This window comes from Momordica charantia (assembly GCF_013281855.1).
Source record: "Momordica charantia cultivar OHB3-1 chromosome 6 unlocalized genomic scaffold, Mcharantia_2.0 BLBB01000006.1, whole genome shotgun sequence".
NCBI classification, from domain to species: Eukaryota; Viridiplantae; Streptophyta; class Magnoliopsida; order Cucurbitales; family Cucurbitaceae; genus Momordica; species Momordica charantia.
In genome coordinates this window covers 23,966,530-23,982,088 of record NW_028275164.1, presented here as the reverse complement: position 1 = coordinate 23,982,088, position 15,559 = coordinate 23,966,530, and the positions used below count along the sequence as shown (strand labels likewise).

Genomic DNA, 15,559 nt, shown 5'->3' with positions numbered 1-15,559 from the left:
ACTATTGACTTTAATAATAGCATCCAGGATCAGTGGATTAAATTCATGTCATATTTACTTGACTTTAATAATAGCATTCATGATCAGTGGATTAAATTCATGTCATATTTACTTCACGGAAATAAGAATCCATTTTTCCATATTTAGCAAAGTGTAGGAATCTAACCAAATGGTGGATCTTGCAACATCATCAATATTATTCACATTTCTTATTTCTTATTTCGTGAGCCACACACATTTATTATAATTATTTTACTGCGCTTACCATTTGCCAATGACACCCATAACTTTTTATAATTAATAGTTTTATATTTTTATTATTTATTTTTTCATTTATACTACTAATAATTTTTCTTCTAGTAAAAATATATAAACTTTTATTAGTTTATATAAACTTTTATTAGTTGATATGATTTTATTATAATTATAATTTTTTAATTTTTCTTTGTCATTATTAATTAATATCAATAGATTTTTTATAAAAAAAGCTAGAATTGTATTAAATATTAGAATAATAAAAATTTAATAATATTTTAAATTAAATGAGAGTTGTTCTAATAAAAAAATCATTTTATTTGAAGTAATTTTATTTTAATTATTAAAATATTAAATAAATTGTTACGATAAAAAATATTTACTATCAATAATGTTTGGGGAAGGGAATACCCTGGACACGTGGAGGACCCCTATTGGTGCTCCAAGATGGCTCATGAGTCACGCCCAGCTCGGATAGCCGAGATGGCTGCCACTAAACGTCGGAAAGTGTTAAGTATGAGGGCCGAGGTGAACCTGGCCCAGGTCCGGCCTACCGAGGAGCTCGGTAGGGGCCGATGTGAGCAACTGTCAGCGGCGTGATTATCGGGCGTAACCGTCGGTCCCGAGATTACCGGGTGTAACCGACGGTCCCGAGATTATCGAATGTAACCGTCGCGAGATTAGCGGGACCACCACCTATAAGTAGAGGGCCACACTCCACGATCAGGTACGATGATTTCTGACCTCGAACTAAACTGGGAATCCGACCTATACTGACTTGATCGTCGGAGTGCTCACCTTTTTGTGCAGGTCCGCCCAAGTATCCAGATCGGTCCGGAGGCCGAGTTCGAGCTGCAATCTGAAATACACTGTTGTGCATATCTTTGCATAAACATTTGGCGCCGTCTGTGGGGAAGACAATCTCAGTCATCCCAATTCTTTTAAACCAACACGTGAGCGAACATGGTTCAACCAGCGAACTCGACCAATACGACAGATCGAAGGACTCTAGCTGCCAGCGATGCCCACCAGAGGGAGGTCGGAGCAGCAGCGGTAGAGGGGCAAGGTCACGACGGCCTAGCAACGGAACCCCTCCGCAGGTCGGCACGGATCACCGCGCCTGCCCTACCGCCTGCGCACCCGAGGACGTCCAAGGCCACCCGTGGCCGAGGTGGGACCTCTGAGAAGGGCGCCCGGGGTCCAGCCCCGGCCCTAACAAGCGAGAACTTTGATGCGCTTCAGAGAGAGATGGAGGCAATGCGCACACAAATGCGCTCCATGGAGGAAATGTATAACAAAATGATGCTAGCTGCAGGCGCAGGGTCCCGATCTGAAAATCGAGTAACGCGCGTGGACGTATGCGAGCAAAGGGGTTCCCACCTCGGCCCAGCCGAGGAGGAACGTCCCGAAGACAACGAGAGCGAGGGGTACACTCGCCAGAGGGGAGACCTCCGTGAGCATCTCAACAGAAAGAGAGGCTCGTCTCTCCGAAAAGGGCAGTCACCATCCCGCTCACACAGGAGCTCCAACCAGCAGGCTGAATCCTCTCACAATCCCGTAGGGATAATCACAAGGGAGGAGTTCGACCAGCTGAGGGGCGAGCTCGATGCTCAGGTGGAGGCCTTAAAGGCCAAATGTGAGCAGAAAGATGATTCGCTGAACGATGACAACTTGGGAGAATCGCCTTTCACCTCGGACGTTTTGGAAGCACCAATCCCTCCGAAGTTCAAAGCTCCTACCGTGAAGCCTTATGATGGGACGAAGGACCCCAAGGACTATGTTGAGGTCTTTGAAGGCCTCATGGACTTCCAGATCGCGCCTTGCCTCAGACGCAATCAAATGTCGCGCCTTTCAGATCGCGCTTACTGGCAGCGCGCGATTGTGGTATTGGAGACTGCCAGCCAGGTCGATCTCGACCTACTCTCAGCTGAGAAGGGAGTTCCTCGCCCAGTTCTCTTCTCGGCACTATGACAAAAAGACAGCGACCCATCTCGCCACCATCAGGCAGAAGGAGGGTGAGACACTGCGGGAATATGTCACCAGATTCCAGGAGGAGAAGTTGAAGGTTGCACACTGCTCCGATGAGTCGGCCATGTGCTATTTCCTCACCGGTCTAGCCGACAAAGCCCTCACGGTGAAACTTGGGGAGGAGGCCCCGGCCACCTTCGCCGAGGTACTTCAGAAGGCGAAGAAAGTCATCGATGGACAGGAGCTCCTCCGAACCAAAACCGGCCGACCGGAGCGAAAGATCGGCCGGGGCAGAAGTGGAAAAGATGTAGAAAGGGCAGATCCCAAGTCCAAGGACAAGGGATCCTTTTCCAGCGGCTGAGCTGAGTATCGAAGGGCGGAGAGCGGACCTGGCCAGGTCGGTCCCCGTCGAGATCTTAGATAATCCCTCGATCTTAGAGCCAGATCTGATGGAGATCGGCGCTCCAGAATCCTCATGGATGGACCCGATCGCGGACTTCATTAGGGGCAACTCACCACAAGACCCCAAGGAGCGCAGAAAGTTGGCAAGGCGGGCAGCTCGGTTCGTGGTCCGAGATGGGGCATTGTACCGACGTGGCTTTTCCCTGCCTCTATTGAGATGCCTAACCCTTGAAGAGGGCCTGTACGTCCTCAGAGAGATCCACGAAGGAGTGTGCGGCAATCACTCAGGCGCCCGGTCGCTGTCGGCCAAAGTAATCCGACAAGGATACTATTGGCCGATCCTCAGCCAGGACGCCAAGAAGTTCGTTAGAACTTGCGACAATTGCCAACGCTACGGAACCATAATCCACCAACCTCCCGAGCTGCTCACCCCCATCTCGGCCCCGTGGTCATTCGCGCAGTGGGGAGTAGATATCATTGGTCCTTTCCCTTTGGGCAAGGGCCAGACCAAGTTCGCTGTGGTTGCAGTGGATTACTTAACCAAGTGGGCCGAGGCCGAGGCGCTCTCCCACATAACGGAATCCAGAGTCACGTCCTTCGTATGGACGAATATTATATGTCGCTTTGGTATACCGCAGGCCATAGTGACAGACAATGGGAAGCAGTTTGACAACGCCAAGTTCAAAGACTTTTGCAGCAAACTTGGCATAAGTCATCTTAGCTCGTCCCCCGCACATCCGCAAGCAAATAGGCAGGTGGAGGCAGTCAACAAAATCATCGAGCGAGGCATCAAACTTAGACTGGACTCCAAGAAAGGCAGGTGGGCCGAGGAGCTACCAGAGGTTCTATGGTCGTACCGGACCACCCAACGAGAGTCGACGGGTGAGACCCCGTTCTCCCTGGCCTTCGGCTCCGAAGCTGTAGTCCCGGTTGAGATCGGCATGCCATCTGACCGGGTAGAGCATTACGAACCTACGACAAATGAGGAAGAGCTGCTCCTCAACCTCGACTTGTTGGAAGAAAGAAGAGCAATGGCTCAGCTACGCCTGACGGAATATCAGGGCAGAATGGCCAGACATTACAATGCCCGCGTTCGACCTCGGGCCTTTCAGGTTGGACATCTGGTCTTAAGGAGGGTCCAAACGCATGTGGGTGCCCTTGATCCGGCCTGGGAGGGCCCGTTTGAGATCAAGGGCATAGTCCGACCTGGGACGTACATACTGGCCGATCTGAAAGGAGACGTCCTCGCGCACCCGTGGAACGCGGAGCACCTGAAGCGTTATTATCCTTGAAATGCCAAAAGGATTTTCCATGAATCTGTAAAGACTGTTCCAAAAGAATTATGATCGGAATAAATGTGATGATTTAATTTCATGCTTCCGAGTTCGACCAGAAATTAAATGGGGGCCACGGACTCCCACGCGATCACATTCCAGCAGTTGGTTCAAATTCAATCCTCCGAAGCCTAAGGGTACGAGGTGCGATGTCAAAACCACTGACGAACTTAAAATTCAAACCTTCAAGGCAAAGGGGCGATGTGAAAAGTTCAAAATGATCAAGCCTCCGAACTTGAGGGTACGAGGTGCGATATGAAGAATAGCTACGGACTTAGGATTTTAGCCTTTTTAACCTTTTTTAAGTTAAGGGTGAGATGTTAGCAAATCCAGAGTTGGTGCAATGCATTGAACATTAAGAGATTCAAATTCAAACTTTCAATTATGTTAATTGAAGGCGCGACCTCAAAAGCAAGAGGTGCGAGGTGACGTTGGCTTGGGAAGATAGCAGAGTAAAAATAAGTGAAAGCTTCTTCATTAATGGGGAGCAGAGCCAAGGCTTATAGACCTTGCAGCTCTGTCCTGACAAACAGAAAACAAAAGAGAAGGGAAGAAGGACAGCAAAAGGCCTCGTGAAGAGTGGTCGCCTAAGAACCTGCTTGAGGAGCGCCCTCTTGAGTGGCGCCAACCTGGTCCTCTTCGAGATCTCTGACATACTGATCCACCAACGCTTGGGGGCCAGGGGTGCCGCCAGGCCCAGACGCCCACTTCTCGGCATACCTCCTTTTCAGACCACTGAGATCGATCTGAAGGTCGGGCATGTCGGAACCAATGCCCTTCATGAGGAACTTGAAGCCCGCGTCAGAAAAGTCTTTGGCAAATCCATCGAAGTCAGGATGTTGCCTAAACGATTCCTCCAATAGGACTCCATTGCTGAGGCGCTCCTTCGCCGTCTCCAGCTCGGCAGTCACATGCTCCAGCTCCTTGTCCTTCGCTTCAAGCGCCTGGAGCATGTCGTCCTTCTCCTTCAGGAGCTGGAACTTCTCCTTCTCCAAGCCCCTGGTGATAGCGTGGGCAGCTCGGAGTTGGGCCTTGCACCTGTCCTCTTCCTTCTTCAGCAGCTCGGCCTGGGACTCCACCTCGGCCTTCAAAATCTCCACCTCAGAGTGAGTCTTCAGCAGCTCATCCTCCGTGGTGGAGGAAGCAACCTCCAAGGCAGCAAAGAACTCCTCTTTCTCCCTCGCTGCCAGAACTTCCCTCCCATCCAGCTCGGCCTTTACAGCTAGAGCCGATTGAATGGAAGCAACGAACGCCTGAGAAACGGTACAAGGAAAAAGTTAGACCGAGTTACCTGTTAGGCGAAATTAAGCAAAAATGGGGACACTAGTCTTACCTCGGCGGCGTAGTCGATGGTCCTCTGCAGAACGGACCCAGGGTCGCTCACAAATTTGGACGCCCTCCTTAGGTAGCGGTCCAAACTTGCAGCTGAGATGCGGGACACCTGGTCCCTCACCCCGGAACTTGACGGTTCAACTCTGAACCGTGCCTCACGTCGGACGTCCCGCCCATCCTGGCCGCAGGGTCGTCCGCCCGATCTGCGAAACTTGCAGGCAAGACCCTGCAAGCTCCGACCTCCGAGGGGGAGGTCGCCTTCTTTTTCTTCCTTCTTCGCTTCAGAGGGGCTTCCTCCCTCACCTCCTCGCCCAAAGGCGGGGCGTCCACCGCCTCGGTCTAATCCCTGGGGCGCTTCTCCCTCGAGGGACCCTCAGAAGACTCCAGCTCGATCACTGGGGCTGGATCTTCCGAGGCAGGCCCTGCCACGGCAGGGGTGGTAGGTTCCGAACTCTGAGCGGCCTCAAGAGCATGGGCTTGGCCCTTGGACTTGCGCTTCACGCTGCTTGCAAATCCGCAAACCATGGCTGCAAAATAAAAACAGGGGTCATCGCAAGGTTAGAAGGAAAAGGGCTGAGGCAAGCTCGGCATACCAAGTTCAGAGTTCGGCCTTGAGGATTCAATGGAACGAACTGCAGGGTTGTAATCTAGCAGCCCGGACTCAAGCAGCAGCTCGTCGGTGACCAGGGTTCCGACCTTCTTACCCCTCGGAAAGCGCTCCTTGTAGTATTTCAGCGTGTCGAAGGAGGCTTGCGTAAGCTCGGGGACTGGTCGGATTGAAACTGTACAAAGACAAAACTTGAGTTAGTCCTGAACGACAGAAAAGAAAATTACAAAAAAGCAAGAACTACTCCGTACCTAGGTTCCCAAACCTAGTGGGGACGTCAAAGAAGGAACGACCTGACTCGTCCTTTGCGAGCCATTCCCCAGAAGCGTAGAACCACTTCCTCACCCATCCCTTGATGGAGGTCGGCCCCTTAACTATACCGCCAGCGCCTTTCCTTGCGCACATATAAAAACGACCAGGCTTCTTAGCTATCCTTTTCGCTTCGAAGCACGCGAGGAGCTGGTCTACGTCCAACAGCTCGGCCTCCTCACTATCCCGAGCTCGTAGCCAAAAAAGGATGGCCAAAGCGAAAATGACACCCCACCCATTGGGGGCCACTTGAGCCGGAGCCAACCCAGTCCGGAAGAGAAATTCTTGGACAAAAGGGTGAAGGGGAAGCCTGAGGCCGTACTCAAACATTTTGAAGTAGAGAGTGACCCATCCTTCTGGAGGATTGTCAGCTCTCTCCCCCTCCTCCGAAAGCCTGAGGAGGATGTTCTCAGGGATGGCGAACCCCCTACGAAGGGATCCGAGGTAGTGCTCAGGTATCTTAGAAGGGTATTCCAAGCCCTGACCTGAAGTGGAGGCGTCACTATCCTCCCCGTCATCGGAGAATCTAAAGTTTTCTATCTCCTCGAGCTCGGACTCTAACCTACGAGCTAAGTCCTCATCGGATCCTAAGTTACTGCTAAAAGAGGACGACATGGCAACTACGTTAGAAAGAGAAAGTGAGGGAAGAGACCGACCTACCAAGGGTTCGAGCTGCCTTCAGATCGAACTCCAAGAATTCAGGGAACGTAAGGTATGACCTGAAGGATTGGGGGCATTTATAGCCCGTCGGAAGAATTTCCCCACCGTACACGTGTAATCAACGAGCGGCTAGGATCCTCCCTGAGATCCGAAGCGTCGGAATATTTGAATATTCCGACAATAAATCTTCCGCGACGGTTATATTTCCCCACGAATAGAAAGTCGCCACGTGTCCAAAGCAAGTCGAATGAACTTCTCTGCCAGGTCGAGATCGGACCAGACAGAGAGGGGGCCAATGTTTGGGGAAGGGAATACCCTGGACACGTGGAGGACCCCTATTGGTGCTCCAAGATGGCTCATGAGTCACGCCCAGCTCGGATAGCCGAGATGGCCGCCACTAAACGTCGGAAACTGTTAAGTATGAGGGCCGAGGTGAACCTGGCCCAGGTCCGGCCTACTGGGGAGCTCGGTAGGGGCTGATGTGAGCAACTGTCAGCGGCGTGATTATCGGGCGTAACCGTCGGTCCCGAGATTACCGGGTGTAACCGACGGTCCCGAGATTATCGAATGTAACCGTCGCGAGATTAGCGGGACCACCACTCATAAGTAGAGGGCCACACTCCACGATCAGGTACGATGATTTCTAACCTCGAACTAAACTGGGAATCCGACCTATACTGACTTGATCGTCGGAGTGCTCACCTTTTTGTGCAGGTCCGCCCAAGTATCCAGATCGGTCCGGAGGCCGAGTTCGAGCTGCAATCTGAAATACAATGTTGTGCATATCTTTGGATAAACAAATAATATAACAATAAAATAAATTAAAAATTTTGTTATTGTAATTAAAAAAAAGTAGCAGTAATAACAAAATATTTCTAATTGCAAGAGCAATCCAGGATCTAACTAATATTTTTCCCCTTCTACGATTATGAGCAAGTCACAGTTCTATTAATGAAATAAAAGAAATACGAGATAGAGATAGAAACAAACACTAGAAAATATATTGGTTCACTCCAAGCTTGTAGCTACGTCCAGTCTTCTACGATATGCAGGTTCCACTATAATGGAAAGATTATAATAAGTCTCACTTTCACTAAAACGCTCTCTAGATACTAAAACAATAGTCACCTAGTTTCTAAATACTACAACAATAGTTACTTAGAAATACAGAATGAAAAATCTCACAAGAATCGTGAAAATGGACTATCGACGACACCCAGATCTCGTTTTTCTCTCTTCCTCTGCTGGCAAAAATTGCCGCCACCAACCTCCCTCTTTTGCTTCTGTTTTTCTCTCGGGTGAAAACTAAAAAGTCTTAGTTCCTGTATATAATAATGGAGGTAAATATTTAACAAAGAAGCCAAACAAAAAGTTGGTCTTTGAAAAAGGATTTTTCTTGGTTTAATAACCTGTGCAGCATTTATTACCTCCATTTTTTTGTCTCCACTTTTCCTAACATAGTTGGTAGACGAACGTTGTGGTCTCAGTAGGTAAGTTAGGGGCAAGCAATGGTTAAATATTCGAGAATAATTAAGAAAGATAAAACGTGAATAATTTTTATAATTTAGCATTGAAGGAAAATACTTAAATTATTACCGATAAAAATATATCTTTACTAACTACCATTAAATATTGGGGAATAATTAAGAAAGATATGCACAAATAAATTTTTTTTTTCTGAAAAAATAATGAGTTTTCTTACTAATAAAAGAACTATGTATTTTTCAAGATTGAAGACCATAAATTGGCCAATTACTACCTCTCTCTCTCTCTATATTTTTTTGACAATTACTACCTATATAATTTGGTAAACATTAAATACTTGGAATTAGTCAACTACTTGTATAATTTTGGTAAACATTAAATAACATTGAAATTAGCTAACTACTATATGAGAAGATATATATTTTTGTCAAAACAAGTACAGTTCTGTGATAATTGACATATATCCATAACTAGTTCAGGTATACTTTTAACATGTTACTTTAAGATGATAGCTATTTTTCGCTCACTATTTTTAGTACCATATCAGTTTCATCTCAAAATCAACTCGAAATAAATGAGCAACAAGTAGAAGTTGTTAGTATAGTTTTTCTTAATGAAAATTATTGATATCGAAAGGAAACACTTAGGGTACAATTACTAAAGGTAAATCACACCTTCAACTTCAAGCTACTGATAGAGAGATAAGTCAGCCAATCTTGGCGTGGGAATTGCAACAAGAGGCGTCTTCTTCTTCAACACAGTCCCAAAATTCTCGAAAATATCCATATTCTCCCCTCTTTCCAATTTCCAATCGAACGAGTGCAACATCGTAGCAACCAAATACAGAACCATCCTCTCGGCCATGGCCGTCCCTGCACACATTCTTCTGCCGTATCCGAACGGAATGTAAGAGAGATCACTCCCATTGTAATCCCAATTATTGTTCAGAAACCTCTCTGGCTTGAACTCCAATGGCTTCTCCCATGAGTACGGGTCTCGGTGAATCGCCCACGCGTTGATTAAAACTTGAGATCCCTTTGGGATTGTGTAGCCGGAGACGACGGTGCTCTTGCTGGGGCTGTGGGGGGCGAGCAGCGGCAACGCCGGGTGAATGCGTAGGGTTTCTTTCATTATGGCTCGGAGATATGGTAGATTTTGGATGTGGGATTCTTCTACAACATTCTCTTCTCCAACCACAGCAGATAATTCTTGTTGAGCCTTTTTTAGAACTTGCGGGTTCTTCATTATCTCTGCCATTGCAAACTCTATTGTACTTGACGGTGCATCTGTCCCGCCGAAAATCATGTCCTGTCCGCATTGTAGAATTGTATCATTCATTGTATGAAGTTAACCAAGTGGTAATTGATAGACCTATTTTGAATCTCTCTCTCTACCTGCTGAAAAAAAAATACATTTTTTATATATATATCTTTTTCAATATTTCTCTCATGTCAAAAAAAAATATATATATAATAAGTAATTTTAGGTAACATTGTAAAACAATTTTTCAGACGGTAAATGATTAAATTTATCTAATGCATAGACTTTAAACTTTTAGGTTCGTTAGTGATTTAACATGTTCGTAAAATGGTACAAGAGTAGTGAATCGAGATTCTAGTTTAATTTGACTATTACTCTTTTCGTGAATTAGTAATTTTGATATCAACTCTTATAATTTTGATACAGTTTTACTTTTTATTGCGTTTGGAAGGAAAATAAAATGAAACATAATAGTCACTTACCTACCTAGATTAAAATTATGTTAAAAAATACATATCTTAAAGATGAATAAATCACTATTCAACCCCTCTCCTCTAAAATAGAGACATGACGTGATACCATCTCATCTTAAGATGAATAAACCACCATCCATCCAAAATCCAAAAATTTAAGCTTATGGATTGGATAAATTTAATTCATGAATATCTCAGCGAACATATAATCTCTTAAGTTTCATTTAGTTGTTGAATAACAATTTAATTCCTATATTTTAAAATTAAAAACAATTTAGTCTCTATCGTTAAATATTCGGTTAGACCTGATAGAAATCTGAACTCGCTGCTACCTAAACTGACTTGAATACTAATGTCATGAAAAAAAATCATAATTCACTTTAAAAATTCCATGGGTCACAATTTATCTTTCTCAATTTTTTAAAAACTTCCAATTATGATGTGTATTGATTACCATGAGCAGAGCTTTGAGATGGTTGATCGTGAACGGCACTTTGAAATCCCCTTCATCTTTGTGCTGGAGCAAGAACTGCAAGGAATCATTTTTCTCTCCATTTCCATTGTCAATTTCCAGTCTTTTATCGATCAAATTATCAAAGAATTCGTCAAATCTTTGGCAGTACTCTCGCATTCGCTTCTCTATGCCTTGAAAATCAAAGCGTGCCAATTTGGGAAAAAAATCGGAGATATTGGGCACCATCAATAGGTGTACCATCTCCGCCGCCGTCTCTCTCAGCTCCGCCGCGCCGGCACCAATGCTCTCCCTCGATTCTCCGTCCACCGCCGCCCCGCCCCACATCATGGCGGTGATGACATTGAGTATCGTCACGAAACCTTGCTCTCCCACATCGACGGAAGACCCAACTTGAGTATACAAGTAACGCACCCTGTTTCTGACCTCTCTTCGCCGGATTTCATAGGCGGCGACGGCGTCCAAGGCGGCGGTTCCAAGCATTTTGAGAACACTTATTTTGCGCAACATCCGCCACTCGGCTCCATATGGACTCCAAAGTATGTCACGGCCACCGTACGAGGAGGCCTTGCCAGCGATGGGAACGTCACGGTTGGCGAATGTGACGTCATGGTCCTTGAGAACCTCACGTGCCACGCTGGCCGAGTTGATGACTATGCAGATTTTGTGGCCGAGTTGGAGCTTTACGATTGGGCGTACTTTTGACCGAGCTCGGTGAAGTAAGTGTGAAGCTGTGGTTTCATAGAAGGGAGATTTCCGAGTAGTGGAACGCCACGTGGACCCGGCGGAAGAGGGAAGCGCCGCGGCCGCCGTCGAATTTTGAGGAACAAAAGAAGTAGAAAAGCTGCGATGAAGAAGGTGGAAAGAAGGCGCGGTTGGTGTTGGTTATCTCCATTATTGATATTGTTAATCCACCGCCATGGGAGCAAGAAATTCAGAGAATCTATGGGATTTTGAAGGAAATTGGAGCTGGGTTCCATGGTGGCACTATGGCACTTTATCTTATATATAGGCATTCAATAGATATTTGGAGACGAAGAAACATGTGGCTGCGCACTGGACAGCAGGGCGTACTTGGTGTGAATAATTGCAAATATATATATATATATTTGGATAGAATTGTGAATATCTTTTCAAGAAAATACTTGGCTGATTAATTATATTGTATTGAAATTTTTTTTATAAAAAGTCTGTTTTTCATTAATCTCTTGAGTGCCAAATATTCAATAAATTTTACTGCATCTCAATTTTCTAACAACTAGAGTTTTGATAGGAGAAAAATGAAGAATGAAGGATATTATATATATATATATATATATATATGACAAGTAAAGAGATGTCTTTTTTTCCTTAGTAATGGTCAGTTGTACGATGGATGTTGACTTACTTAGATTATGTCCTATCTTATATGTATTGTCATTGGAAAATTGACCCTTCGTTATTTTTATTTTTAAAAATGATTTATTAATTGTAGAACATTTTTTTTACAATTGTACCTACTATTATTTTATTATAAAAATTAAGTCCATTTTTTTTTTTGGGTACGTTTCACAATCTTTCCCCGTTTGCAACTACTAGAATGAGTTCGAAGCCCTAAAGGTAGAGATTGCATTAAAAGTTTCTGCCACCTTTTTTAGGGGAACGATGAGAAATACTTAGAGTTAGTTCGGTAACGTCTTTGTTTTTTTTTTTTTTCAATTTTATTGGGGGCAAAAATATATATGATCTAACACGTGACAAGATATGACCAATCTACTAAGGCTACCTACCACTAAGCTCATGAGCTCAACCATGATTAAGCTCCTAAGCTCATTCATCACCGTGCTACTAAGCTCATCCATATGAAAGGATGAATAGTCGACCTCAATCATTGTTGACCTATGACCTGACAGTTCGTAATCATCCAACCGATTTGTTGTAACGTTCATAACTGACGTGTGCCTTTACTCTACCTATAAAAGGACCTTCATTCCTCTTACTCAAGTATGCAATTATGCTCCAAGAACGACCACCTACTTGAGCTCGCGCCTATACTGACTTGAGTGTCGAAGTGTTTGTTTTTTTTTTTTTAAGTCCTTCCTTGCATGAGCTTGCACCTCATTAGCTCGGCTAGTTGCCACATAGTCAGTCTCGGTAGCTTGAAAAAATTTTGCATCAACAGTTGGCACCGCCTATGAGGATCGAAAATTTTTATGTCATTCATACCAAACAAAGCTACATAATTTCTCAAAACTCTAGTACTCCTGGCAATCATTGGACCTCCAAAGCTCCTCAAGATCTTCCTGTTTAAGATCTTCCCAATAGAAAGACCTTGTCATCGCGAATGATTTTTCCCTTTGTTGGGTGTGGTTGCCATAAACTCGTAGTTTGTATTTATGTAAAAACAAATTTATATTCAATCAGTTTGTTGTTGAATTCATAACATTGCAATTATCTAATCCAATAAACTAAACATCCAAGTTTATTGTCATGTAACTGGGACAGTATATGTATTGGGTATATATTTTATATACTCTTGATATACAAGTGGATAATGTATACATTTGATATAGCCCCGATCCAGATCGTTCATGTGGAGACATGTGAGTGGGGGTATCCTATACAATGAGTTTGTATAAGACCGGACCACAAAATAGCCAATCTTTAGATGTAGCACCACTGACTCACAGATTGCTATTTTATAGAATAACCAGACAACTCATTCTCAATCCTGAGTGAGTTATGGCTCTTGTCCATGATGACTCGTTCTTTGATCTTTATGGGTGAGAATGGCCTGAGTCGCCGACTCAACATTCCTACCATTTTGGGGACGAGACTGAGTGTGGAGCTGGGAACATAACTTCATAATATGGAATTCACTCCTCCCCGACTTTAAGGGATCGAAGTAGATGAGTGTTCTCTTAAATGCTGACTCCGGGACTTGAACAAGGGGTCTCACCCTCTCACTGGCCCAAGAGGGACTTCCGATTATTGGTCAGACCATAATTGGGTTGTTCATTAGAGAAGCAGTGATATTTAAGGAGTAAGATGTAACTTAGGGATAAAACGGTAATTTGACCCAGCTTGAGTTATGAGCACTCGTGAAGGATTGACTTGACATTAATGGTCGTATATCCGTGGACATGAAAACATTCTACAGCGAGAAGAGTGCAGCTGCGGGTCATTAGTGGAGTGACCCGTAGTTAACGAATGTTGATTAACTCGGTTAATGAGTTTAACCGATTAATCTCGTATCGTTAGAGCTTCTGATATGTAGGTCCATTAGGTCCCCTTGCTAGCTCACAATAAGCAAAACGAGGTTCAAGTTTTTTTTGAAGAATTTGGAATGTTCAAATTAATCAAGGGATGAAGTATATATATGTATATGTTGATACATTATAATATATAGTTAATTCTAATTAAAACTATATATTATGAGATAAATTATTTGAATGAGATTCAAATAAAAGTACTATAAATATGATTCATATTAAAACAATAGGTTAAAAATAATGTGCATAGAATGTACATTACAACTATAGGTTATACGAAAGAAATGCTTTTAGAATATGATTCTATTTTGATAATAGATAATTAAGTATTAATTAATTATTTAGTTAATATATATATATAATTATTAATTAGATTATTTATTTATTAATCAATAAGATTAATTAATTGATTATATATATTAATTATTGATATTATTATAATTAATATAATATTACAATTAAAACACTCCCCAGCAATTGTGCAGGGAGGGGAGAAGTTTAATGATACCCCACGTCATGTTGGTTTGTTTTGGTTGCAGAATTGTTCTACAAAAGAAAAACAAAACAAAAAAATTATTTCTAAGCTTCTCTCTTATTGAAAAATCTCTCTCTCACACAATCCCTTTTTCGGTTTCCTTTACTCCGACAAGCAAGATCTTCGTTCCCAGAGAATAACGGGAAGATCGATGGTGCTAAAACGGATTGGTGTTCGTTGGTGACTCCTTGAAGAACAGTTCTTCAAAAATGAGTTTTTATTTTTCCCTGTATTTCTCTTTTTCTCTAGTGGTTTTGTTCTTAAAAATTCAAGAACAAAATTGTCATTTCTGCCGTGGGATTTACATCCCATCACCCTCGAGGATGATCTTCCCCTCAAGGAAGACTTTGACAGGATGACTATTATCATTTCAAGGATGACCTTCTTTTGGGACTTCCCCTTAACGATTTTTCCTCCAAGAAGACCTACTCCAAGAGAAATATTTTATTATTTTATTATCGCAGATGACCTTTCTCTCGAGGAAGACTTTCCCTCTTAAAACTAATTAAAATCATGAGTTTAGGGGCTAAGAGTCAAGCAAGGACATACAGACTTGATTCTGTTTCCACAATCGGTTGAGAGTTGTGGAGGAGGAGGAATCGTCGAGAGAGAAAAAACTGAAAAAAAAGTATCTAGCGACATTTTGTCGACATGTCGACATTTTCCCCACTTTGTCGACGTCGACCCCCCTGACACGTCGACATTAACGTGTCGATCGACTTTCCGTACCCTAATTATAACATTTATTTTTTAAGAAAGTTTAAAATCATTTTAAATTTATTTTTAAGATTCCACTTGACAGATTTTGGAAAATCAACTATGCTTAAAATATTTTTTCAAAATCCCTATTTGGACCATGACCCCTGACATAATCTTAAATTACTTTTTAAAAGTTATTCTTCGTACACCATGAGTCCTAACGGGAAAATTTGCCACCGTATGAAAAGTTTCCCTACTCCCTCCCTTTAAAGTGTGCCATGTGTCTATTATTATACAAATAAAAATTATATATTTTTGTAAGTGGGGTCTACATATTTATATCTAAATTACTCTACACCATTCTAGTTCTCTCCCCTGTTTAATAAAACATTATATCTTATTTATTATGAATTCTTATTTTTTTTCAATATTTTATATTTCATTATTCTCCCTTCAAAACAGGTATTTTTTTCTTCGTTTTCCTTTTTTCATTATTAATATTTAAATTTTTGGGGAC

General features: G+C 43.2%; 2 protein-coding genes across 4 annotated transcripts; both read right to left on the bottom strand.

Moving 5' to 3' along the window:
• Positions 1-4,389: 4,389 nt before the first annotated feature.
• On the bottom strand, positions 4,390-8,300 carry LOC148210993 (uncharacterized). Its single transcript, XM_088125266.1, has 3 exons — positions 8,277-8,300; positions 5,293-5,637; positions 4,390-5,212 (listed from the first exon to the last, which is right to left on the bottom strand). Exons 1-3 carry the CDS (start codon positions 8,298-8,300, stop codon positions 4,547-4,549), a joined length of 1,035 nt encoding a protein of 344 aa, XP_087981392.1. The 3' UTR covers positions 4,390-4,546.
• On the bottom strand, positions 7,685-11,595 carry LOC111023354 (geraniol 8-hydroxylase-like). 3 transcript variants are annotated; one of them, XR_015791246.1, is made up of 4 exons: positions 10,540-11,595; positions 9,027-9,660; positions 8,053-8,189; positions 7,685-7,925 (listed from the first exon to the last, which is right to left on the bottom strand). XR_015791246.1 is itself a non-coding variant. In XM_088124775.1 (3 exons), the coding sequence occupies exons 1-2, from the start codon at positions 11,065-11,067 to the stop codon at positions 9,040-9,042; spliced, it is 1,149 nt and encodes a 382-aa protein (XP_087980901.1). In that variant the 5' UTR covers positions 11,068-11,595; the 3' UTR covers positions 7,685-7,925; positions 9,027-9,039. The 3 variants fall into 3 exon arrangements, 2 of the variants coding, with proteins under 2 accessions (XP_087980901.1, XP_087980900.1); XM_088124775.1 differs by lacking the exon at positions 8,053-8,189; XM_088124774.1 differs by lacking the exons at positions 7,685-7,925; positions 8,053-8,189 and having other exon boundaries at positions 8,913-9,660; positions 10,540-11,593.
• Between the last annotated feature and the right edge of the window lie 3,964 nt (positions 11,596-15,559).